The 27,808-nt window shown below is 46.9% G+C and overlaps 1 protein-coding gene across 1 annotated transcript in view; it reads right to left on the bottom strand.

Annotated features, from left to right (window-relative positions):
• LOC116945493 (beta-parvin-like) overlaps positions 1-16,600 on the bottom strand; it is a 43,428-nt gene extending 26,828 nt beyond the window's left edge. The window contains exon 1 of the mRNA XM_032959835.2: positions 16,466-16,600. Within this exon, the coding sequence (XP_032815726.1) occupies positions 16,466-16,574 (109 nt within the window). The 5' untranslated portion in view covers positions 16,575-16,600. The remainder of the gene's footprint in view (positions 1-16,465) is intronic.
• Between the last annotated feature and the right edge of the window lie 11,208 nt (positions 16,601-27,808).

The following is a 27,808-nucleotide window of genomic DNA, read 5'->3' on the forward strand; positions in this document are numbered from 1 at the left end:
CATCCCTTCTGGAGACGTGTCCTATCTAAGCCCACTTACTTTATACAACTTAATAATGTCTCTTATTATCTTTGTTTCCTGAGCCATGTGGTTGGCACTCTTTCTTTCAGTGCAATTCTAAGCATGCATCCCGCTACGCTTATTTGCACACTCCTCTTCAGCTGTTGTTCACCAGCCTGGTTAATAATTCCAGAATTGATATCAGGCAGGCCAGCCCGAACGTGAGTAGGTATCTTTGTAAATGGGGTCCATGTTTCACAAACACAGAGAAGAGAAAGCATAACTGTAACTGAGAGGACCAGGAGCTTCGTTTGGAGTGACAGGCCAGACATCTTACGCATTGCTTACACAGAATTACTTACGCAGCCAATACAAACATAATGCCTCTCGACTGATTCTATGAGACCCCTGCTACCAAGCCAGAGCTGTTCATTAGCACACTGCCTAAGTAGGGGAACACCTCCACTCTCTCCAACAACTGCCCCATACACAAGAACAACCGCCATTCCTCGCTAAGTAGCGGTATCATCAACGCGGCGCTTGTGCCAGACTACGATGCACCTTGTGGCTAAGTGAAGCGTCGAAGGCTCGCCAGCACGTTAAGGGACAGACTCAGGTGTTGTGGATTGACTGACTGAAAAGACTGGTGAATGCACCACCTGTGCTTCCCACTGTGCCTACTTTCTGTATTTTAGCCACTCAGCACTCCGCTCGATGTTGTGAGCGTCGTTCCTTTTCCCTCCGTTGCTACCGGAGAGCGACTGCCTCAAACTGCCCAGTAGCAGCCTTTAAGAGCCTCCTCCAAAGATGCCGATCTTAACACCGCTGGTACCAGTCATCAGAAAGTCCAGTGAGCTCCACATCTCTTATCTAGCCCGTGCCATTCCCATTTAACCCCCTTTATCTGGCTAAATGTGAGCTGCTTGGGCATGCAGCGGCTGGGTATGTGGGCTAGGCTACATGGCCTACCCAACGCACACTCGCCTGCCAGAGGAGCTCACTAATGGGCCTGTCTCCAGATCTTTCAAAGATCAATGAGCTCCTCACACAATCCAGTCTGGTTACACCCATGATGGATTGTAGGCAAGACAGACTGAATATTTTAAACTGGTGCAGATGTTCCTTCAAAGGGGTCCATGTTTAACAACCATAGAGAAGGGAGGGCATAACTGTGACTGAGAAGACCCGGAGCAATGGGAAAGGTAGCTTCCACATAGTGTTACACAGCTGACGAAAAGACAATGCCACTCGATTAAGTCCTCTGCTCTAAATACCGAATCTGGCAATCAGCACAGCACGGAAACCTCTCCACTGTCTCCAAAACTGCCCCATCATCACACATGGGGAGTTTAGGGGGTTGAGTATTTGATGGCATTAAATACCCAGGTACGTGCTTTGTTTTGGTGGGGCTGATGGGTAAGACCCCACCTCTTCGTGGCACACTCCACACTCAGCAGAATAATCTCCATCTCGTTCTTACAGCACCAATTACGAGATCATCCACGTACATAACACGGTTAACCAATAGGGAACCATCTCTTCACTGTACCTGGGCATCAACCAGCCTCCCGTTGTATATATTACAGATACAAATTCCTCTGGTCCAGCCATGGAAAGTTACCTATTATGCATTCTAGCATAGTAGGTAATAATTCACACCCCACCACCCCTTCAGTATTTGACTTCCGGTTCCAGCTTTACCAGGGCCACCCACCATCATGAGGGTCCTTAATGATTTTTACCAGAGGCTTAGGGATCCTGAAAGCATGAAGAATAACCCAAAGCCCTGGCCTATTTATCATATGATAGGACCTGACCATGCCATTAAAGCAAAGATGTTGGTCCCATTGAAATTCCACAGACATATGCTGTAGCAGAGGGACAGAGAATATGGCGTCTGTGCAGGTCTACCCCAAGTTAAATCCCATTGGGGCTCTGCAAGCCTCTCCTCAACTTGACTGGCAAGGCAATGTTTAATAATCCTTGCCAGGAGTGTTTTCGGCATGTTGAAGATAGAGATGTCCCGGTAGTTGTTGCAATCAATACAGTCCCCTTTGATAAAAAATGGGACCACCAGAACATACTTCAAATTATGTGGAACTCGTCACCCTCCATCAGCAATTCAGTTGGGAGGTCATCTCTGCTGTACCTGGTTTCAGGCTCCAGATTGCTCCTTTCACCTCCTCAACAGATGGCACATACGCCAGCCACTGACAGGGAAAGGCTAAAACCTTCTGCTGCTAGACCACCCAGCTTATATGGCTTACCAAAAATCCATAAAGAAGGTACACCCCTTTGTCCCATCGTCTCCACCGTTGGCTCTCCCACATACAAACTGGCCCGATATCTGTCTGAGACCTTGCAGCCATTCACTGGTAAGACCACCTCTTCTGTTCTTAACTCAGCTCACCTGGTATCGTCAATTGAAGGCACCTCACTGTCCCCAGGTGATTTGCTCGTTAGTTTCGATGTAGTTTCTTTGTTCACCAAAGTTCTTGTGCCTGATACCATTGCAATAATTGAAGATTTGGTCCAACAAGGACTGAATGCTGATGTACCAGCCCTGGTGAGACACTGCTTCACCAATAAATACTTCACCTGCAATGGAACATTCTACAAACAAACTGAAGGCACCCCAATGGGTTCTCCCTTATCTCTGGTTGTGGCCAACATTTTCATGGAAAAATATGAGACAGACGCCATCCAGGCATCCACTCTACTACGCCCGTTGTTGTGGAAGAGGTACGTGGATGACACGTTTGTCATCTGACCACATGGCCGATTCGCTCTGGAACAATTCCTCAACCACATCAATTCCATCCACCCAGCCATCAAATTCACCACGGAGGTAGAAAAGGATGGCATGATACCTTTCTTGGATGTCTTAATCAAAAAGAGACCAGATGGCTCAATAAGCCACTCCGTCTACAGGAAAGTAACCCATACTGACGCCTACCTAAAACCTGATTCCCACCACCATCCATCCCAGAAGAATTCCCTCATCAAAACGCTACACATAGAGCTCAGTGCATCTCCGACCACGAACACCTAACCAGTGAACTAAAACACGTACACCAAGCTCTCAAGGCGAATGGATTTTCTGACTAAACAATCCGCAAAGCCTTCACCCCAAGCGTGAGGAAGGAGCCATCTGAGGATCCAATCAAAACCATCACCTTATCTTACATAGCAGGGATAACCAAAAAATTTCAAAAAATATTGAACAAACATAAGATCCAGGTCCGATTTAACACAGTGCATAAAATTCGTGACCTGATCCCATCTGTGACGGACAAGATTCCTGACATGCAATATCCCAGCGTCTACAAACTAAGCTGTATCTGCAGCAGCAGTGACATTGGGGAACCAAACGACATGTCTCGGACCGTGTTCGTGAACATAAGGCAGAACTGAAAAACGGCAGGACCAATACTCCTGCCATGGCTGATCATTACTTTAATGCGGCTGGCTCACTTAAAATAGATTTATCTAAGACGATGGTACTTTGCAAGCTGACTGGCTATCAACAAAGATTCGTTCACGAAGCCATCCATATATACAGACACAGACACAATTTCAACCGAGACGACGGTTTTAACCTCAGCAATCATTGGAAAGATGTCATCAACCACTTTGTGTCATAACTTGACTTGTGTTTTCTTGTCAATCAACCTCCACCATCAGCAGTATGGGTGTGTGAAGCGAGGTGCAATGCTTTGATTGGTGTAGACTTACTGCCGGTGTCGGAGACCTCTCCTACATTAACATTAGCTGCCCCGCCCATCTCTAAACCTTTATAAACAGCTCTCTGATTGGTGTAGACCTACTGCCGGTGTCGGAGACCTCTCCTACATTAACATTAGCTGCCCCGCCCATCTCTAAATCTTTATAAACAGCCTGCCCTGAGAGGCTAACCTCCCTGTTCCTGATGACGACTGCTTGTGTTGCGATAATGATATTTGTATTATTTTTATTTACCTTATTTGTATTATTTTATTGTTATTATTTTTTCTATCTCCGTGACTTTACCAAAATAACCATAGAATATGAATTCCTGCAGTCACGAAAGTTTTATGTAAAAATTTGAAGGTTATTTCCTCCAATATTTGAGGTGCCGCAGGCCCAGCAGAGTCAATCCTACCTTGCCCCATTTTGTTATACGAGCGGAGGGATTTCTCCTCCGTGTGTGGTGCTGAAAGTTACTTTTTCATTTAATTAAATGGTGATTTGTGATTATGCGCTACTTAGGTGCGTTTTCTTCAGAAAGCCTGGGACCACCACCAATACTCCAAGCGAAGGTTAAGGTAAGCCTCCTCATTCTCGGACATGGAATGTTGTAGATGGTGGGAGTGAACATGAGGTTTTCTCTCAGCTAGCCGGAACACCTCTTCCCCCAGCCAGGGTCTCTGTGGAAGTGGTGAGATGTTAACTACTTCACCTGGTATACAGGAGGTCGTAGGTCCGACCCGACCCTGACGCCTGCTGTATATTTGAAGTTTGCACGTCTCTCTCTCCGTGGTCGCGTAGATTATTCTCCGAGTCCTCCGGCGTTTTCCTCCACATTTAAAAGCACGAGTTTAGAACAGACGTGGGCAAAGTACGGCCCGTTGGGCTTTTTAATCCGGCCCGCCGAACTTGTCCAAATATTATTATTAAATTAAATTTTACCTTTCTCCTCTAATGCCCCCATTTCCCCATTAGATGGCGCACTTTGACCGGGAGTTACGATATGTTTCGTATTGTTCATGTTCGTGCAATTTGTTAAATTGCCTTGCAAATAAATGCTTTGCTACCTGTTAAAGGCCAAATCCTTTTATGTAATGATTTTTACATGTCATTTATATTAGTTCACACAAACACTCCATCCATCGGTTCCTGGCCCGGCTCCTCTGTCAGATTTTAGAACCCATTGTGGCCCGCGAGTCAAAATTTTGCTCACCCCTGGTTTAGAGTATTTGACTGCTATAAATTGCCACGTGATAAGCCACTTCGTTGAGCTATCGTTTGTGGCCAGGTCGCTTCTGAAAAAGAGCTGTATGGCCCAGTGGGCCTTACCTCGTAAAGATACAAATAGTTGAGTAATATATTCTATGGTTCTTTCGGTAGTTTAGTTTTAGGTCTTGACCACATATCCAATGCAGCCATTGCAGCTGCACGTGTTACAGGAGGAGGGGAGTATGAAGCCAACCCCAGATGCAAGCAATGATAAAATTATCACTTCATCAGCTAGCTGAGGCCAGGCTGTTGTAGTTTGAATGGGGTCCTAGGTGGATATATGACAGGCACATTTTGGAGATGACAAGCCAATGCTCATTGGGCAGATCATTTTTTAGCTCCACAGTAGGTCCTGTATTCGCTGTTCCATCACTATATAGTCCAGCAGATAATTTTTCTGAGACCCAATGTGCATCTATGATGTGTGGATGCGCCAATGCCACAACAGCGTGTTGGTGATTACAGGCCCACGGGCTACATAGAAGTCGTGCAGCCTCCTGCTATTGTTCCCGAGTTGATCCGAGCCATGCCTTCTGATCACTCTGGTCCAGGTACCTCCATCATGACCAACTGGGGCATTAAAGTCACCCAACAAGATGACTATCCCGAGGGGCCACTTTAGTGGGAAACTAGGGCAGGTCATATATGCATGCATTTGACGCATCAGCCTTGCCTGTATTCCTCTATGTTGATGCGGAAACAAGCCAACAATAGCTTGGGACTCACAGCAACACCTCACGCCACACTCCTATGCCCCCTGTATTAGTTTGTTCAACAGGCCACTGTTGTTTTGCAGTTTCCTGCCCCAAGTGGAAGACTGTCCACCCCCTCATTGTGACCTGAGCCACAGCCATTCCAACAAGACATCCTGTACACCACAGCGGTTCAAGCGGTACTGGTCCAGCTCCCGACAGAGGAATGGCAGCCTCTCCTCCACAATAAGCATGCAAACGTTCTACATGGCCAAGTGTAGTTCGTGTTTTTTTTTCTGTTTTTCTGAAGGAACCCTGTCTCTGCCTAATGGGGGTTGGCCAGAAGACATCTTTCCCCTGGGGCCTCCAGTATAAGCACAAGCTTATTTTTGGTACTCTTTGGTTCTATTCGGTAAAGTCACGTAGGTAAATAATAAAACAACAATAATCACGACGTTTCGGCCACAACACAAGCGGCCTTCATCAGGTGAAGGGACGAGCCTGTCTGGAGGACAGCGCTGGAGTGGAAGAAGCCACGCTTAGATCACGACATTTAAGCTGTGTGAGAAGAAGAAGAAGACCACGGGCTTTGACAAAGGAATTAGCATATAATTTAGCATTGAAATGGCTCATTGAAATAGCTAAGTTAAAGCATACACATCCGCAGAGGTGCCCCTTGACAAAGGAATTAGCATAGAATTTAGCATTTAAATAGCTTAGTGATTAGCTAGTAACTGGTCACAGAAATAGCTATGTTAAAGTCAGAGTATATACATTCACCGAGGCACCTAGTGCTCATCAAACAGGATAATTTAGCGAAACACAACCACGCTCAGACATCGGACCTGTGTGCGAGCAAAGAGGTGGTGTACGTGCCGGTGGACTTGCAGTTTGGCGAGGGGGGGAGGGGGAAAGGGGGGAGGGGGATTTTACCTATTGATGGTGTGAAAATGGGAATTTATAAGAGCTGCGAAAGTTTGGGGTACCACTACTCAAAAAATATACTGTACCATTGAAATTAGTTTAATGTTTAGTTCGATTTAGAACATCTTTCCAATGGTTGCTTAATTTGAAACCATCCTCTCGGTTGAAATTGTGTCTGTGTTTGTAGATCTGAATTGCTTCATGAACAAATCTCTGATAAAAGCCCGTGGGTTTGCAAAGAACCTTGGTATCGGAAAAAATTATATCGTGATCCCCCACAGCGTTGTAACAGTGATCAGCTACGGCAGAAGAATTCGTTTTGCCGTGTTTCAAATCTGATTTGTGCTCGCGAATTCGGTCAGAGACATGTCGCTTTGTCTCACCGATGTACAACTCAATTTGTAAACCCCGGGGTACTGTAAATCAGGAATGACATCCTTCACGGATGGGATCAGATCACGAATTTTGTGTACTGTATTGAACCGGACCTGGATCTTGTATTTGTTTAGAATTTTGGAAATCTTTTTAGTAACGCCTGCTATATATAGAAGTGTGATGGTTTTGACCGGAGTATCAAGTGGTTGTTTCTGTATGGAGGGAGAGACAGCTTGGCGGATGGTACGGTCAGAGTAACCATTCCTTTTGAGGGCCAGGTGTACATGTTTTAATTCACTGGTCAGGTGGTGTTGGTCCGAAATGCAATGAGCCCTAAAGAATTCTCTCATCAAAACTTTATACCATAGGGCTCATTGCATTTCGGACCAACACCACCTGACCAGTGAATTAAAACATGTACACCTGGCCCTAAAAAGGAATGGTTACTCTGACCGTACCATCCGCCAAGCTGTCTCTCCCTCCATACAGAAACAACCACTTGATACTCCGGTCAAAACCATCACACTTCCATATATAGCAGGCGTTACTAAAAATATTTCCAAAATTCTAAACAAACACAAGATCCAGGTCCGGTTCAATACAGTACACAAAATTCGTGATCTGATCCCATCCGTGAAGAATGTCATTCCTGATTTACAGTACCCCGGGGTTTACAAATTGAGTTGTACCTGCGGTTATTGCTACATCGGTGAGACAAAGCGACATGTCTCTGACCGAATTCGCGAGCACAAATCAGATTTGAAACACGGCAAAACGAATTCTTCTGCCGTAGCTGATCACTGTTACAACGCTGTGGGGGATCACGATATAATTTTTTCCGATACCAAGGTTCTTTGCAAACCCACGGGCTTTTATCAGAGATTTGTTCATGAAGCAATTCAGATCTACAAACACAGACACAATTTCAACCGAGAGGATGGTTTCAAATTAAGCAACCATTGGAAAGATGTTCTAAATCAAACTAAACATTAAACTAATTTCAATGGTACAGTATATTTTTCGAGTAGTGGTACCCCAAACTTTCGCAGCTCTTATAAATTCCCATTTTCACACCATCAATAGGTAAAATCCCCCTCCCCCCTTTCCCCCTCCCCCCCTCGCCAAACTGCAAGTCCACCGGCATGTAGACCACCTCTTTGCTCGCACACAGGTCCGATGTCTGAGCGTGGTTGTGTTTCGCTAAATTCTCCTGTTTGATGAGCACTAGGTGCCTCGGTGAATGTATATACTCTGACTTTAACATAGCTATTTCTGTGACCAGTTACTAGCTAATCACTAAGCTATTTAAATGCTAAATTCTATGCTAATTCCTTTGTCAAGGGGCACCTCTGCGGATGTGTATGCTTTAACTTAGCTATTTCAATGAGCCATTTCAATGCTAAATTATATGCTAATTCCTTTGTCAAAGCCCGTGGTCTTCTTCTTCTCACACAGCTTAAATGTCGTGATCTAAGCGTGGCTTCTTCCACTCCAGCGCTGTCCTCCAGACAGGCTCGTCCCTTCACCTGATGAAGGCCGCTTGTGTTGTGGCCGAAACGTCGTGATTATTGTTGTTTTATTATTTACCTACGTGACTTTACCGAATAGAACCAAAGAGTATGGATCCTTGCAGTCACGAAAGCTTTAAATCTAGAACTTATTTTTGGTGTTTCCTCCGTGATTTTTGGTAAAGTAATTGAAATGTAGAGAGGGCTTGCCAGCCACATTAAACAGTCACCTGCACTCACTAGGTTTCGCTCCTCACTCAAAACTCACTAATTGTTCACTCGCTCACCCAACGACCCCTTAATCTCCTCCTCATAACCACCACCGTCACTCTTCCCTCTTCATATTCTCATTATTTGGCTATCACTCATTCCCCCGTTCATTCAATCCATTCATCATCATTTACATTCATCGTCAATTTCGCTTTCAACGAATTCACGCAACACAGATTCGCCCCCATTGCTTCCTCTCATCTATTTAATTCATCATCTATTTAATTGACCTCATCTCCACCATTACATTCATATGTCGTACCATTCTTAATTCTCCGTAAAGCGTCTTGGTTAAGGCGCTATATTCCGTTAAGATATACGCCCCTACCACAACCCGACTCCAGCTACATACGTACACAGACGTACACACTACCCTACTCACCCTCACTTTAGCCACACTCAAATCTTAACAGATTCACACTCATTTCAGCCTGAACTCAACCTCACGGAATTCACTCTCGCACCACACCTCACACACATTATGCTATACAGCACAAACACACACGATACTCATTACACCACACACTACTGTACACTATATAGTACACACAATACCGTAACACACACAATGGCGTATGCTACAGTGGTGTACAATACTCCACACACTAAAACAATGTAAAAACACGTACATATACGCACACATCCACATGTCAACGTGCACATGTACACGGTCACGCGTGTAAGCTAACAAATGCACACTAACAAACACACTTACAAACACGTATACACACATAGGGATCTTTGCCTTCTCGTGTGTGATAGGGAGACCCAAACAGCAGTCATCCTGGTAAAGGGAATTTTAGTGTCCCATTAACACAGCACACGCAGTCTTAGGCAAGCTTCACCGCCAAAACACCCACGTGCTTTCAGTCCCCCCCTCCATCCCGTTCCTTCCTGAACCCTTTCAAATATTCCCTCTCCTCCCCATCTCCGCCAAACACCCTCTTTCTTCCTTCTCCATCCCTACGCATCCTCTATAACTCGTCATCCTCTCCTCCAGCCTTTCACTCGATTTGAACCTCCCAGCCACAATCCCACGCGCCGCTTCCCAGAAACCGTATATTTAACGATGATTTATCTTAAAGGTGTCCTTACGTGACCTGCACATATTTACCGGATACAAAAAGCCATCCAGATTGTTGGCCTAAGGCAAGTGTTCTTCACTAATTGTCAGGGGGAGGGGTCACTTTTGCCGATAAGACATCATCAGTGTGAGGGCCGACACACATTTGTTAACCATTGGGGTTTGACAGCAGCATGATGATGATGACGATGATGATGGGGGTTTGACAGCAGCACGATGATGATGACGATGGGGGTTTGACAGGAGCACGATGATGATGATGGGGGTTTGACAGCAGCACGATGATGACGATGGGGGGTGTTTGATGTTTTCACGATTTGTGTATTGTCAGGGGCCGCACTATAATCCATCAGGGGCCGCAAGTGGTCCGCGGGCCTTGATATGAAGAAGACCGGCGTATGTGTTGGTCATGAGCACCCATCAAAGCCGACATACAGCGGACGAGAGGGGGTTGTATGGTCAGCACCAAGCCAGGCCGCCTTTGTCTCCCCAATGCTGATGTTTGTACACGCCGCACCAGGTACTTATTTAAGGCTGCGCCAACCTAGTGGAGGCCCACCAGGACCGGGTTTAAATATCCGCCAATGTTATAGTTGGTCGTGAGTGGGAATTTAACTCGGGTGAACGGATTCGTAGTGCAGTGCTCAGCACTGCCCCACCAAAACCCCACTCAGTAGGGTACAACACACACACACACAGTTTATGTATAATATATATAAATACAAGCTTGACTTTAGAACCTTAACGACCCCAGCTCTTGTACAATGCGATGCCAACCCCAATTCCAATAGCGGAATTGTTTTTTAAATAGTTTCAAGCACCCACGCGAATACACCACCTAAAATAAGCACGCTCTGTGAGCCACTGGGGCTGCTGGGGTTGGAATGAGATGGGACAAGCCTCGAACAGGAGAATGGTCTCATTTGGTGAGATGTTAACTACCTCGCCTGGTATACAGGAGGTCATGGGTTCGATCCCGACCCTGACGCCTGCTGCTGTATATTTGGAGTTTGCATGTTCTTCCTCCGGTGTTACCCTCCACATTTAGAAACACGCGTTTGGAGTATTTGGCTGCGATAAATGTCCACGTGATGAGCCGCTTCGTTGGGCTATCATTTGTGGCCAGGTCACTTCTGAAAAAGAGCTATACAGTAGCCCCTTGGTTAACAAGTGACAGCGATTAACAATGACATCGGTTAACGATTTTTCGGTAGGCGTTTCGCCTCCTATAGGACCCCATGGTTTCGACTAATGTTAACATTTTGATTAACGATATGTTTACGTTATGCACGCGGGCACTGATTTCGGCCAATCCGAGCGCTTGTAAGTAGGGCCAAGCCATGCCACTTCAGCCAATCAGCGATGTCCATTTATGATCGTTTAGATCCTCGACTAGCTTTGTTTAACATTATGCGTTCTGGTTTGGGAGTGGAAGCAGCACTCTAGCAGACTTTTACTTATTTTCAACTTATAGGTGAATTAATAGTGATTGTAATGGCCCCTAAAGTTAATTCGCAAAAGGAAAAGAGGAGTAGGAAAGTAATTGTTTTTTAAAAGTTATAAACTGTTTTTAGGGTCAATAAGGTAAACTTCCGATCGTCTTGGAATGGATTAATGCTTTTAACATGTAATTCCTATATTCGATTAAGGGTTATTTTGGTTCACAGTATTTTTCGTGGAACGGATTAAAAGCGTTACCTGGTAAAATAAAAGAAAGTTTTAAAAATAGTTAAGTTTACGAAGCCTGATCTTTCACCAGATGAGTGCTAAACTGAGAGGTGTCTATGTTTAAGAGCTCTTAGTCAATACACTGGGGAAGCCCCTCCACACACACCCGCTGTATCGTCATGGGGGATGTGTGACCATACTTCACCATGCTAGTTGGTGCCAGTTGGTGAAGACGGGAAGGTGTCATGATTATCACTCATATATTATTATAATACCTACTTTAAAAAGTATATTTCCATTGCATTATCGTTAATCTTGATCCTACGTAGAAAATATCGTAATATCACACTGTGCCAAAATCAAGATGTGCATTACTGTACATAGACAAACTCTAGCCATCCACAAATCATCATCGTAGTTATTCTCGTCCTTCATCCATCCTCTTCCTTAAATTCTGGTCCAAGTCAACACCTGCACGCCAAGGTTCGCTCTTACAATATCTCAACATCTGGCTTCAAGTATTTGCTTGAGTCACCCGCGTCTGGAATACCATTCCAGGGGGAGGGGTCACTCTTTCCTACACACATGCCCCTCGTCCAGCACAACCTCCTTGCCATAAGTCCGTCCACGTTGATTTCTTGCTACGTTATATTTAGCCGGGCGGTGGCAGTTGAGTTTGCCTGCAAAGCAGCACTGTGGAGGTGAGGGTTGGTGGATCACACAAATGTTAGGAAACTCCCTTCCCGTGGATGTCGTGAAGGTGCCCATACCCTTGGCTTGCCAGGAGAATGTGGTACAGCTAATGTGGATTTCACCTGGTCTGTCTGCATGGAATAGTGTCGCCCTATCGCATGCATGAGTTTTTCTCTGGGCGCTTCGTTTTTTAATGACACAAACTCTCATTAATTGAGCAAACATATCTGAATATATAGAGGCCCACAGAGCTTTGAGGGGGGATTTGGTGCCGTCTCACCGCCTGGCGTTGCCTTCCTGCTTGTCTGTGGTTACCCACACCTCCAAGTTGTTCAACCTCTTCAAGAACAAGCAAATACTGTGCAGTGCGTTTCAAGTTGAAACCATCACGATCACTCCCAAGTTGCTCACTATATCCTACCATACTCAGTCTAGGTTTGTTAAATGTATGCATTTGTTTACAAAAAAAAATTCATCTTAACTTGTTCTTAGTGTAACCCAGATTGATCTTACAATTTAGGAATGTATGTCTTATGTGTCTCAATGGGTTTATTATTTCATATCCTGGTTTAATAAAGGAGACAACAACTACATGACATGTCAAGCATGATCCACATCTTCCTATATTCCAAGGCTAGAAGAAGCTCATTTGCCAGTTCGTTAAAGTCTGGCTCTTCAACACGAATACAAAGGTAAAGATCCCCCCCATAGCCTCAGACTGTTGGGCTAAGTGCTGTTAGCGAGCACCTACGAAGGCCCACACTGTGGCACACGAGGGTGTGGGTGGCCAACATTACGCCCGGCCGCCTTTGTCTTCAGAGTGGCGATGTTTACATACCGCACCAGGTACTCATCTGAGTCTGAGTCGACCTAGGAGAGAGGTCCTTAGATAATCGTCACTGGTGTTGGCCATGAGCAGGAATCGAACTCGGGTCACGGGGCTCATAGCACAGCGTGTTAGCCGCTGCGCTACGCACTCCTTCCCTCGCAGACACTATTCCAGGCACGTGGCGACTGTTTTGCAGTTGGGGAAATTTTCAGCGGGGGCTCAAGTGGAGCAGCCAAGGGGGCCCATGGAGGCTACCGAGGGGTAGAGTGCATAACGTTGCCCGCCCCCCCCCCCCCTAGAGGGGTGAGGACAGCATGAGGCTGGCCGTCGTATTTATCGTAACAGTGTCACGCACGTCAAATGAGGTAGTCATTATATCCAGTCAACCCCAGGGATAACATCAATTCAACAGATTTGTTAATAACGCTTCACAACAAAAACAGAAAATATACAAATATAATACGTGATGTTTGGAGCAGTGGGCCTTCTTCATAGCAGAGAGATTAGAGGCCATAAGAGATGATCCCTCTGAGGCTGTAGCCTGCTATGTACACCACGTGGGATCTCTGATGTGATTTGAACTCAGCTTTGGTTCTGAAAGGATCTACTGAAACTGACACTTCATGCCAACTTCAGCACCTCTAGCAATAATAAACAATACACAAAGAGGACATGCGCGTACTCTTTGGTTCTTTCGGTAAAGTCACGTAGATGGAAACAAAAAAATAGATCACGGCGTATCCACCGCAACCCAAGCAACCGTCATCAGGTGAGACAAACACAGCGGGAGAAGGGCAATAAAACGAGCTGCTGCAACAAGAGGTTGCATAGGGAAATCTGGATGGTCTAGCAGCAGAAGGTTTCAGAGAGAGAAGTGACAGCAGCAAAATGTGAGTATACGTTCGTTTATGTCTAAAGTACAGCAGATTGTGCTGAATATTTGTCCAGTAAACTATTTGTGCACAGCAGTGTAACTTGTCATTTTCTACAGACATTCACTTATCCGACCTTAAATTTTGATTTAAAGCTTTCGTGACTGCAGTGATTCATATTCTTGGTTCTTTGGGACGTTGAAGGGAAACAATAAAATATATATAAAACAATAAATTTCTCACGACGTTTCGACTGCAACACAAGCAGTCATCTGATGACTGCTGACGATGACTGCTTGTGTTGCAGTCGAAACGTCGTGAGAATTTTATTGTTTTATATATATTATTATTTTATTATTATCCGACCTTCTCACACATCTTCCTGATACAGGTAGTCCCCCGACTTACGATATTTCGATCTTACGATAGCGATATGACAAAATTGTAAAAATATTTGTAATTTCGCGCGGCAGGCAAACGCAGCAGCGTGCTACAAGGTACGAGACTGAAACTTTATCATCGCCATCCTCCTCTTCTGACAACTAAGTTAATGTAGCCATCAACAACCTGACATCGTTCAAGTATGCAGACGACGGACAGCATCTTGGTGAGCACAGTAGATACGTTCAATGCATGTATGATACGTAGCTTTAGCGATTTAATTTTATGGTTACCACGATACGATACATACGTTCAAAGCACGTTAAAAGTTTTTTTTTATAGCAGATAGAATTGTTTACTAAAAAAAACTTTCCATGAAATTGCAGTTCATATAGGTAGGCTAAGAATTTACCCTGTTTTTTTACTTTACATTTTACTGTGCAATACAGTATTGTAATTAATAAATGCATAGAGTATATAGTTTATACAGTACGGTACTGTAAATTGCTCTGTTTTGCTAAATTATCACCATTCTTTAAGACTCCTGGGTCGGCTAGGCCATCTTCGACTTACGATATTTTCGACTTACGATATTTTCGACTTACGATGGGGGGGTCGTCGTAACGCATCCCCATCGTAAGTCGGGGACTACCCTGTATCGTAAGTCGGGGACTACCTGTATGCTTCAGTTGCCCTGCATGACATTCAATGAAGTGCTGCCCTCTGTTCACACGTACACAATTACACACTTCACTGCCACCTCAATATCGATGCGGCGCCGTCACTCCAGGTCTGTATGTGAAACACACTCACGTGCATGATAGTCATTGTGCAATTGACGCAACCTAGCCCAATGCAGTCAGAGTGGAGGGACATGCGACTGGTGAGCAACTCTCCACGCTCAACAGTCCAGATGTGTCACATGTTGCTTCCACCTCTGGTGGTTGTCACTTCATTAGTGGTTACGATTTTTTTTTTACGTGGCTCATAACAGTGAATTGTGATAAATGACTGAAATGAGCGGGTTATCAAGTATTTCACTCTTATCGGCACATCTCACATATTTGCTACCTTAAATGGAATCATGTTGTACTCCGGCCCATGTCTTTCACGCCTGAGACGCGTGGGTGAGAGAATTCACCAAATCCTGGTGATGGACCCCACACAGAGTGTGGCCCAATGCGTGAGAGCGTGAGACGCGTGGGTGAGAGAATTCACCAAATCCTGGTGATAAGACTCCACACACAGTGGGGCCCAATGCGTGAGAGCGTGAGACGCCTGGGTGAGAGAATTCACCAAATCCCGATGACAGACTCCACACAGAGTGTGGCCCAATGCGTGAGAGCCTGAGACGCGTGGGTGAGAGAATTCACCAAATCCTGGTGATGGACCCCACACAGTGGGGCCGAATGCGTGAGAGCGTGAGACGCGTGGGTGAGAGAATTCACCAAATCCCGATGACAGACTACGCACGGAGTGAGACCCAACGCGTGAGACGCGTGGATGAGAAATCACCAAATCTGGTGAGAGACTCCACACACGCACACACAGTGGGACCCCGCCCCCAGGAATGAAGCCCCCCACCCTCTCGGCCCCGGGGGTCCCCCGTCGGGGGGGAGGGGGGATCACGACGTACAACGCCTCGGCGTTTTCGGGGCCGGGATTTTCTTCACAGTTTAGCGCGCCAATAATTATGAATCATAAACATTGTATTACTTGGATAGAGCGCGCTTTACGTGCAAAAGTGAATAGGCACAACTGTAGATATACACTGTGTGCTTTCGCTGTTACGCGTCGTATGAATGTGTTTTTTTTTAAATGAGAGCCGCATGAAAGCCGAGTCAACTTCGTTGTAACGAAAGCGTTGTTAGTCGAGGGGAATTCCAGACGAAGAGCACCCCCCCGCCGACAACTTACAGCATGCGGGCTTGCACGTCCTCCCCTCGCTACACCATTAAAAATAACCACGGTTCTCACCAAACACACTCATCTTCACACTCATTAGCGCGGCCACTCCGCTCTCAGGGCACACTCTGTAAATCTGTCCAGCTTCACGACGATAACGGTGGTGGAGGCGTCAGCCACGACGACGGTGACGATGACGATGATGATGCTGATGATAATGATGGTGGTTGTTGACGCTCGTGATGATGACCCGGCGTAGCCGACCTCACCTTCCTTTGACTTCTTCTTCCTCGTCAGGGTGCCGAACTTCCCAAGGAAGGAGTCGTCCTTCTTGCCCTTGAGCGATCCGGTCGGAGACTTCACCGGGGACGTGGCCATGGCCGCGGTGGTGGCGGTGATGAAGAGGTGAAGGCGCCAAGCGGTGATGCCGAAGAGGCGAAGGCGCCGAGCGGTGATGAAGAAGAGGCGAAGGCGCCGAGCGGTGATGAAGAAGAGGCGAAGGCGCCGAGCGGTAATGCTGAAGAGGCGAAGGCGCCAAGCGGTGATGCTGAAGAGGCGAAGGCGCCGAGCGGTGATGCTGAAGAGGCGAAGGCGCCAGGCGGACGAGGCTGCGGACGAGGCTGCGGGGGTTTGGGCGGATCCGGAGCCCCGCCCGCCCGCTCGCCCAATTCCAGACCCCGAACCCAGCCCCAAACCCACACACAGCCAGCAACACACACAGCCAGCCCCAAGCCTCACACAGCAACTCACACAGCCAGCAACTCACACAGCCAGCCCCAAGCCTCACACAGCAACTCACACAGTCAGCCCCAAACCCACACACAGCAACTCACACAGCCAGCAACACACACACCCAGCCCCAAGCCTCACACAGCATTCACACAGCCAGCCCCAAACCCACACACAGCAACTCACACAGCCAGCAACACACACAGCCAGCATTCACACAGCCAGCAACTCACACAGAAACTCACACAGCCAGCAACACACACAGCCAGCAACTCAGACACACAGCAACTCACACAGCCAGCCCCAAACCCACACACAGCACTCACACAGCCAGCAACTCACACAGCCAGCTCTAAGCCTCACACAGCCAGCAACTCACACAGCCAGCAACACACACAGCCAGCCCCAAACCCACACAGCAGTCAACTCACACAGCCAGCAACTCACACAGTCAGCAACTCACACAGCCAGCAACTCACACAGCCAGCAACTCACACAGCCAGCCCCAAACCCACACACAGCAACTCACACAGCCAGCCCCAAACCCACACACAGCAACTCACACAGCCAGCCCCAAGCCTCACATAGCCAGCAACTCACACAGCCAGCCCCAAGCCTTACACAGCCAGCAACTCACACAGCCAGCAACTCACACAGCCAGCAACTCACACAGCCAGCAACTGACACAGCCAGCAACTGACACAGCCAGCAACTAGCAACTCACACAGCCAGCAACTCACACAGCCAGCAACTCACACAGCCAGCAACTCACGAAGCCAGAAACTCACACAGCCAGCCCCAAACCCTCACCCAGAACTCACACAGCCAGCCCCAAACACTCACTCAGAACTCACACAGCCAGCCCCAAACACTCACTCAGAACTCACACAGCCAGCCCCAAACACTCACCCAGAACTCACACAGCCAGCCTCAAACACTCACCCAGAACTCACACAGCAAGCCCCAAACACTCACCCAGAACTCACACAGCCAGCCTCAAACACTCACCCAGAACTCACACAGCCAGCCCCAAACACTCACCCAGACCTCACACAGCCAGCCCCAAACCCTCACCTAGAACTCACACAGCCAGCCCCAAACACTCACCCAGAACTCACACAGCCAGCCCCAAACACTCACCCAGAACTCACACAGCCAGCCCCAAACACTCACCCAGTACTCACACAGCCAGCCCCAAACCCTCACCCAGAACTCACCCAGAACTCACACAGCCAGCCCCAAACACTCACCCAGAACTCACACAGCCCGCCCCAAACACTCACCCAGAAAGCACACAGCCAGCCCCAAACCCTCACCTAGAACTCACACAGCCAGCCCCAAACACTCACCCAGAACTCACACAGCCAGCCCCAAACGCTCACCCAAAGCTCACACAGCCAGCCCCAAACACTCACCCAGAACTCACACAGCCAGCCCCAAACAATCACCCAGAACTCACACAGCCAGCCCCAAACACTCACCCAGAACTCACACAGCCGGCCCCAAACACTCACCCAGCACGCACACAGCCAGCCCCAAACACTCACCCAGAACTCACACAGCCAGCCCCAAACACTCTTCCAGAACTCACACAGCCAGCCCCAAACCCTCACCCAGCACGCACACAGCCAGCCCCAAACACTCACCCAGAACTCACACAGCCAGCCCCAAACATTCACCCAGAACTCACACAGCCAGCCCCAAACACTCACCCAGAGCTCACACAGCCAGCCCCAAACACTCACCCAGAACTCACACAGCCAGCCCCAAACACTCACCCAGAACTCACACAGCCAGCCCCAAACACACCCAGAACTCACACAGCCAGCCCCAAACACTCACCCAGCACGCACACAGCCAGCCCCAAACACTCACCCAGAACTCACACAGCCAGCCCCAAACACTCACCCAGAACTCACACAGCCAGCCCCAAACGCTCACCCAGACCTCACACAGCCAGCCCCAAACACTCACCCAGCACGCACACAGCTAGCCCCAAACACCCAGAACTCACACAGCCAGCCCCAAACACTCACCCAGAGCTCACACAGCCAGCCCCAAACACTCACCCAGAACTCACACAGCCAGCCCCAAACACTCACCCAGAACTCACACAGCCAGCCCCAAACACTCACCCAGAACTCACACAGCCAACCCCAAACACTCACCCAGAACTCACACAGCCAGCCCCAAACCCTCACCCAGAACTCACACAGCAAGCCCCAAACACTCACCCAGAACTCACACAGCCACCCTCAAACACTCACCCAGAACTCACACCACCAGCCCCAAACAGTCACCCAGAACTCACACAGCCAGCCTCAAACCCTCACCCAGCAATCAAAAAGCCAGCCCCAAACACTCACCCAGAACTCACACAGCCAGCCCCATACCCACCCAGCAATCAAACAGCCAGATAGTCTAATCTACAGCCCATACACCCAACTCGAATACCAACACCCATCCTCGTACACACCTTGCACACGCCCCAACTCCTATACCCAGCCTCATACACACCCTGCAACATCCGATCAGCCTCTTTGTCCAGTCCACATACCACCGACCACTCGCCGCAACACTCAGCGCACACAGCCTACCCAAACCTCCACATTATCTCAGAGCCAGGATCTCCAATACACAACCTTCTTCCTGCCCACATCCCACATTCCATGTATCTGGCCCCAGACTCTTCTTCCCCCTACATGCACATCACGCCCTACACCTTGTAGGAGGCAGAAGCAAAGTTAGTTTGTGGTGCAATGCAGGGCCCTTGTGGTGCGGGACACCACGCTACACAGTCCACAAGCTGCAAGACGGATTTATAGCGCTGATATGGCTCCTCACGTGGGTAATTAACGGTGTGCATATTCATTAATTATTCTTATTTTAGGGAGAGTGGTGGGAGGAAGTGCATGGATTGATAAGAAATGCTAGATTCCTTTGCCTATGCCCAAATCTATGGCATTCATTATACAAAGATCACCCGTATAGCCTTAACAGACTGTTGGGGCAAGTGCTATAAGCAAGCACCTATGAAGGCCTGAACGGCACACGAGGGATGGGTGGCCAGCACCACGCCCGGCCGTCTTTATCTCCCCAGTGACGATATTTACACATCGCACCAGGTAATAATTTGAGGCTGAGTCAACCTCAGCCTCATCACATCTCACAACTTCCCTCCTTCCACATGCCCTGCCTTCCACACCGCGTTTGCTTTCCCAGGCAACAGGAAACTTCTCATCGGCCCTACCTTGTTTTTCACTCTATACAGGTATCCCTCGATTTACGAACGTTCAGTTTCACGAAATTTCGCGGATTCTTAAGTACTAGTGTTCGTTAGTCGGGTGTTCCTAAGTCGGGTGTTCTTAAGTCGGGTGTTCGTAAGTCGAGGGCTTCCTGTAATTTTAATTTCACAGGTCCAGCTGATTTTAACCAGAAACCGATAACCTATGGCACTGGTAATGACCTATAACAACTGCATATAGCCTCTAAACTAGATTAAAGAAACATCTGTGGTTCATGTGGTGGATGGAGCTGAACAGGGCCAACTGGTGGAGGGGCGAGGCCAAGGGAAGGAGTGGGGACAGCCTCTGGAGTGAGAGGCAACAAGGGAGACACGTGTGTGAGTTATAGCGCAGATTATGAATCGGCTCACATGAGCCGGTGTTTTGGCAGCATTAATTTGAGTAGTTCTCAACGTACAGAGCTGAAAGATAACTCATTTTGACCGTTTTAATCCAGCTGGCTATGGTATTAAATGTGAACTTTGTACGACGTATGAATTTATCTCAGATTTTAAAAATTATAATCCAGTGCGTGACAGGTAGGGTGTTTGATGGCAATCTGAAACACCCACCATAATCATCCATGGGGGTCTTTAGAATTGCACATTGCCTATGTTACGACTCTTGACCTAGATAAAAGAAAAACAAGTCACGTGCTGCAGTGCAATGACAACTCAGCGACAATTTGTAAATAACAAACTGTGGTCTTAAAAGTATTTATTTTTTAATACGCGACATTTGGACAATTAAATTATTTGGTGGGACCCCGGGGTCCCGCAAAAATCAGGTCAATAATTATTATTTTTCAGTCCACCCACTCGTGACCCCGACAGCAACGCGCCGCCCGCCCAGACTCGCACCAACAAGCGCCAGCAGCAGCAGGCGGCGATCGACACGATGGGCGCCACCCCACCGGGCAAACGTGAGCCCCGGGGGGCGACGACGCCCTCCGGTCAGCCGTCGATCCTCGGCTTCTTTGCCAAGGCGGGCCCCGCCCCCCAGGCAGTGAATTCAACGTGTTTATGTAATTTTTCAACTTTTTACGAAACTTAGTGCCCCGAGTAGCTCTCGACGAGGCCAATCGATTGACGCTAGTTGTGTTGTCGGTAAGGCAAGACTCGTGTCGCTACGCGGTTTTTCCGACCCCGGGGCAGTGATGGGACCCCGGGGTCCCGCCAATTGCTTCAATTGTTCTTCTTCATACCACGTGAAGCCAACACGTGCGTCAACAACAATGCCGCAGCACCCCCTGCTGGACTAAACACGCTACTGTGCCGTGGAGACTACGTATCAGACGGCCACAAGCGAATGGTGTCAAGTGTGATCATGATGATACTGCTAGGAACCTCTGGTTACACCAGCCCACAGGGGATTATTGTGTCCGTCCATCGTCCATCCAAAAATGTGAGGGGAGGGGCTGGGTGGAGAGGGGAGGGTGGGGTGGGGAGGGGAGGGTGGGGCTGGGTGGGACTGGGTGGGGAGGGGCTGGGTGGGGAGGGGAGGGTGGGGAGGGGAGGGGCTGGGTGGGGAGGGGAGGGTGGGGAGGGTGGGGTTGGGTGGGGAGGGGCTGGTCACCCCGTGGTGCCCTTATAAAACTCAACGTTTCACCTACTCACGCCGGCTTGTGCCCGCCCTCACAGTCGGGCATATTTGCGGAATACACCACGTGGTGCCGCCGTTGACCCTGGCCACTGACCGAGCAACCCAACGTTCCTACCAGCTCCCTCCGCAGGAATGTGATTATTATGAGGCTTGTTTATCCAGGAAAGCCTCACTGCAGGCGCGACACGCCCATGTAGGCTATCTCGGCGGTCGTCTAGGGCGCCAAGTTAAGTGGGGTGCCAAATTCGAGGAAAAAGTACAAAAAAAATACAAATACCAAAAAAATTATAATTTATTTCTCAACATTTCTGACGATTGATTGGACAGACGGACGGACAAACCGAATAATTATGCCTCTTTAAATACATAAATAACATTAAACGGAAAATAGGGGCAAAATGTTTCCCAGTTTACCAAAAATCTCAGCCTCGATCTGCCCCTGGGGTTTGGGGGCGCCGATTGCTGGCAGCAGCGGGTCCAGGGCCGCTGCTGCCTCACTGAGTGAGCCTCGTGGCTCTTTTTCAGGAGGGTCCTGCCAGTTTTCACAGTAGGGGGTGGCTATGTATAATCCCAATTGAGTAATGTGTACTTTATATCAGAATCTATTACAGTACAGTATACCATTTTGCGTGAAAACTCGGACCCATTATCTTGAAGTTATCGGGGGTGGGGCGTCTTTGCTTATTAGCATCTTTAGTATCTTGCGATTCACCAACGTTGGTTGGGGCACGCCTGACTGCTGATGAGACACTGAATGTCGAAGCGAGCCCATAGCTTGCTTTGTATTGAACTAATACTGCTGACATTATGCACTCCAAGAAGACCGTGGGCTGGTGGGATATAAAAAAACATTGATTTTGTTGTTTTATGCGATGAGACAGATACAGGATTGTGAATGAGACGTGTTTTTTTGTCAATGTTATAGACGAATAGGTGAGAATGGTGTAAGTTTGTGTGCGAGTGAATGGCAAATGCCTGGAGTGTATGGTTCGGATCAGGTGAGTGGTGTGTGTTGGTTGATGAGTACAGTGAGGGAAAAAAGTATTTGATCCCCTGCTGATTTTGTACGTTTTCCCGCTGTCAAAGAAATGATCAGTCTATAATTTTAATGGTAGGTTTATTTGAACAGTGAGAGACTGAATAACAACAAAAAAAATCTAGAAAAAACGCATGTCAAAAATGTTATAAATTGATTTGCATTTTAATGAGGGAAATAGGTATTTGACCCCTCTGCAAAACATGACTTAGTACTTGGTGGCAAAACCCTTTTTGGCAATCAGAGGTCAGACGTTTCTTGTAGTTGGCCACCAGGTTTGCACACATCTCAGGAGGGATTTTGTCCCACTCCTCTTTGCAGAGCTTCTCCAAGTCATTAAGGTTTCGAGGCTGATGTTTGGCAACTCGAACCTTCAGCTCCCTCCACAGATTTTCTATGGGATTAGGGTCTGGAGACTGGCTAGGCCACTCCAGGACCTTAATGTGCTTCTTCTTGAGCCACTTCTTTGTTGCCTTGGCCGTGTGTTTTGGGCCATTGTCATGCTGGAATACCCATCCACGACCCATTTTCAATGCCCTGGCTGAGGGAAGGAGGTTCTCACCCAAGATTTGACGGTACATGACCCCGTTCATCGTCCCTTTGATGCAGTGAAGTTGTCCTGTCCCCTTAGCAGAAAAACACCCCCAAAGCATAATGTTTCCACCTCCATGTTTGACGGTGGGGATGGTGTTCTTGGGGTCATAGGCAGCATTCCTCCTCCTCCAAACACGGCGAGTTGAGTTGATGCCAAAGAGCTACATTTTGGTCTCATCTGACCACAACACTTTCACCCAGTTGTCCTCTGAATCATTCAGATGTTAATTAGCAAACTTCAGACGGGCATGTATATGTGCTTTCTTGAGCAGGGGGACCTTGCGGGCGCTGCAGGATTTCAGTCCTTCACGGCAATTGTTTTCTTGATGACTATGGTCGCAGCTGCCTTGAGATCATTGACAAGATCCTCCCGTGTAGTTCTGGGCTGATTCCTCACCGTTCTCATGATCATTGCAACTCCACGAGGTGAGAACTGTCAATCTCCGAGGGAGATTGACAGTTCTTTTGTTTCTTCCATTTGCGAATAATCGCACCAACTGTTGTCACCTTCTCACCAAGCTGCTTGGCAATGGTCTTGTAGCGCATTCCAGCCTTGTGTAGATCTACAATCTTGTCCCTGACATCCTTGGAGAGCTCTTTGGTCTTGGCCATGGTGGAAAGTTTGGAATCTGATTGATTTGTTGCTTCTGTGGACAGGTACCTGTTACACAGGTAACAAGCTGAGATTAGGAGCACTCCCTTTGAGAGTGTGCTCCTAATCTCAGCTCGTTCCCTGTATAAAAGACACCTGGGGCCAGAAATCTTTCTGATTGAGAGGGGGTCAAATATTGATTTCCATCATTAAAATGCAAACCAATTTATAACATTTTTGACATGCGTTTTTCTGGATTTTTGTTGTTATTCTGTCTCTCACTGTTTAAATCAACCTACCATTAAAATTATAGACTGATCATTTCTTTGTCAGTGGGCAAACGTACAAAATCAGCAGGGGATCAAATACTTTTTTCCCTCACTTTATACACACGCGCACACGTACACTCAACACACACTCTCAGCGGTGATGTTAGGACTCATTACAGCTGGCTCCGCCAAACCAAAGAGTTGGGTGGTTCGATTCGCCAGTGCGAGTCGGCGTTTTCAAGCTGTTACTGAAAGTTTTTTCTCACGGAATGTGTTATCTCCGTGTTGTCATAAGTGGGGCTTTCGTCCACTGAGTGTCAACTTACAAATGAGTTGGATCAATGAACGGGCCTCAGGCACGCAGCCTGTTCGTGAAGCGGGGACTGGCCGTAAAGTGTTATGACGGCGAGTTGAAAAATAACGTCGCTTTTTTGCAGCACAGGATTATTAATTATTTCATGGATAGGGTCTCACCTTTATTTATCGGAAGTTTGTATCTTCACGTTTACAGGGCATGCATACGTGACGTAACACTCAGCAAGCAGCCGCTCAGCCTGTGCGATGGCGCCAAGTATAAAATTGTTAACCCGTTCGTGATGTATAATATTTTTCCCACTTAAATTCACGTGGGCCTTTTTGATCAAATAGCTTTTCAATTTCATTTTCAAGGAAAACCCAAGGCGACTCATTTTTCAATCACTACCGTTCATTCGTGTTGTTCAATAAAGTGATTTCTATTTCATGTTACCGGTAACTACCTTGTGATCCCTCCCCCCACACTCCCTCAAACTCTCAAAATTCCCAAGCTTACCATCCTCTTAAAAATGTCCTACAAAGTCACCGTCATTTATAAAACTTGATGATGAAAATACCCAGAATGAGTCAAATGTGCAAGAGTAACTGGGTTGGTGCCGTGATGATGCAGCAGAGAAGCCCCTAGGGCCTGAGTAGCAATGCAAAAAGAATAGCAATGCAAATTGCTACTCTGATTAGGACGGTTGGCGATGCGAAAGAAATTCAACATTCATACATACAAACGAAGTCGAGTCAATGTGAATTATCAAGACAATTTATTCACAGTTGGTAATACCTAATATAGGTTTAATGAGTTAGATTGTGTAAATATAAATGTGTCGTGAAACACGCCACCACCCGACACAGTAAGGTTTGTCACGTAAACAGAACATGCCATTTCATTACTAGTACAGCACACCGGTGTGTTGGAGAGCAAATCCACAACATTTACAATCTGAATACGACGTTTGGCCGGTAATTACAAATAGCTTCATCAGGCGACAGCCAGATTTGGTACAAATCCTCCTGTTTCATTTCTTAAAGAGGGATATTTGTGATGACGTCACTTGTGAGCCCTTCTTGTGCGAAGGCGGAGGGGTGGATGAATGCATGCATATGAATAACAATGGTTTTCTATTGCCAGTTGGGTTATTGATATGTTAATCAACGTACATTATGTATGCACATTATTCTTGTACATCCTGTTGTATGAGTGCAATAAAATAACAGTACCTGTTATTGACTGCATACAGGTGATCCCCATTTATGAATGGTGATCTGTATAGGCATGCATTTAAACAATTATTTGAAGATTCACTTCTGAGCAGCACTAAGGCTGTAGCTATCCGAATGGTTAAGATAATTTGTATTGATCTCCATTTCGATAGATTCTCTAATTAGTCATGGCCAGTAGTAACTAGTTTTGCAGAGAATGTCAAAATTATCAGAATCAATTGAGTGTCCTTGTTGGCATGCGTGTTCTGCCACTACTGACAGTTGTATTTGGGAGTATTTCATATTTCTTCTTTGTTCTTTTAGTCTAGTGCTGATCATTCGTCCCATCTGCTCAACATAGCATTTGGCACAAGTGCAATTCATCGGTTACACACCTTCTGTTGATTGCTTCGTTAATAAATCTTCAGTATCAGATATTAGTTTATGTATTTTATGTACCATGCCAAATCTGACTCGGATGTTTTGTTTTTCAAAAAATGTCACTAGTTTATCCATTACTCCCACAATGTACGGTATTTTTTATAGTTTTAATTCATAACACGAGTTGAAACTGACCAAGCAATTCAAACTACTAAAATACCATACATATACTAGCCAGATTTTTTGAAAAACAAAACATCCAAATCAGATTTAGCACAGTACACAAAATACAAAAACGAATGTCTGGTACTAAAGATGTATTACTGAATCTTGATTTGAAGCTTTCGTGACTGCAGGAATACATACTCGTTGGTTCTTTTGGTAAAGTCACGTAGTTAGAAATAAAATAAAACAAATTACGACGTTTTGGGCGCAACACAAGCATCCGTAATCAGGTGGGACAACCACAGCAAGAAAACATTTGCTAGACCACCCAGATTCTATGGTCTTCCAAAAATCCATAAAGAAGGTACTCCACTTCGGCCCATCGTTTCCACTATCAACTCACCTACCTACAAACTGGCCCGTTTTCTGTCTGATACCTTGCTTCCTTTCACGGGCAAGACTACCTCAGCAGTTCATAACTCAACTCACTTGGTCTCTCTAATCAAGTGCATTTCACTGTCCGCAGATGATTTGCTGGTCAGCTTTGATGTAGTTTCTCTGTTCACCAAGGTTCCTGTACCTGACACCTTAGCAATAATTGAAGACTAAGTCCAACATGAACTGAATACTGATGTACCTACTCTGGTTAAGCCCTGCCTTACCAACACTTACTTCACCTGGAATGGTACTTTCTACAAAAAATGAAGGTACACCCATGGGTTCCCCCTTATCATCAGTGATAGCGAATGTTTTCATGGATAAATTTGAAACAGATACCATCCAGACATCCACCCTACGTCCTTCCTTGTGGAAGAGATATGCAGGTGACACTCTCGTCATTGGGCCACATGGCCTGCCAGCATTGAACCAATTTCTCAACCACATCAATTCCATACACCCATCCATCAAATTCACCACGGAAGTGGAGAAGGATGGTAAGCTACCATTCCTGGATGTTTTGTTTGAGAAGAGACCTGACAGCTCGTTGGGACACTATCTACAGGAAAGCCACCCACACAGATTCCTATTTGAAACCTGATTCCGACTATTATCCGGCACAGAATAATTCCCTCGTCAAAACACTACACCATGGGGCCCACTGCATTTCCGACCAACACCACCTAGCCAGTGAACTGAAACACGTACACCAGGCCCCCCAAGATGAATGGGTGCTCGGACCGCATTATTCGCAAAGCTGTTTCTCCAACCATGGAGAAACAACCCCCTGAGAAGCCGATCAAAACCATCACGTTACCATACATAGCAGGTGTTACCAAAAAGATTTTCAAAATCTTAAACAAACACAAGATCCAAGTCCGATTCAATACAGTACACAAAATCCGTGATCTTATCCCATTTGTGAAGGATGTCATTCCTGACATGCAATATCCTGGAGTTTACAAACTAAGTTGTACCTGCGGTAGCGGTTACATTGGGGAAACGAAACGACA

Source organism: Petromyzon marinus, chromosome 24 (assembly GCF_048934315.1).
Source record: "Petromyzon marinus isolate PM22_M1 ecotype Great Lakes invasive population chromosome 24, UKy_Petmar_22M1.pri1.0, whole genome shotgun sequence".
NCBI lineage: Eukaryota > Metazoa > Chordata > Hyperoartia > Petromyzontiformes > Petromyzontidae > Petromyzon > Petromyzon marinus.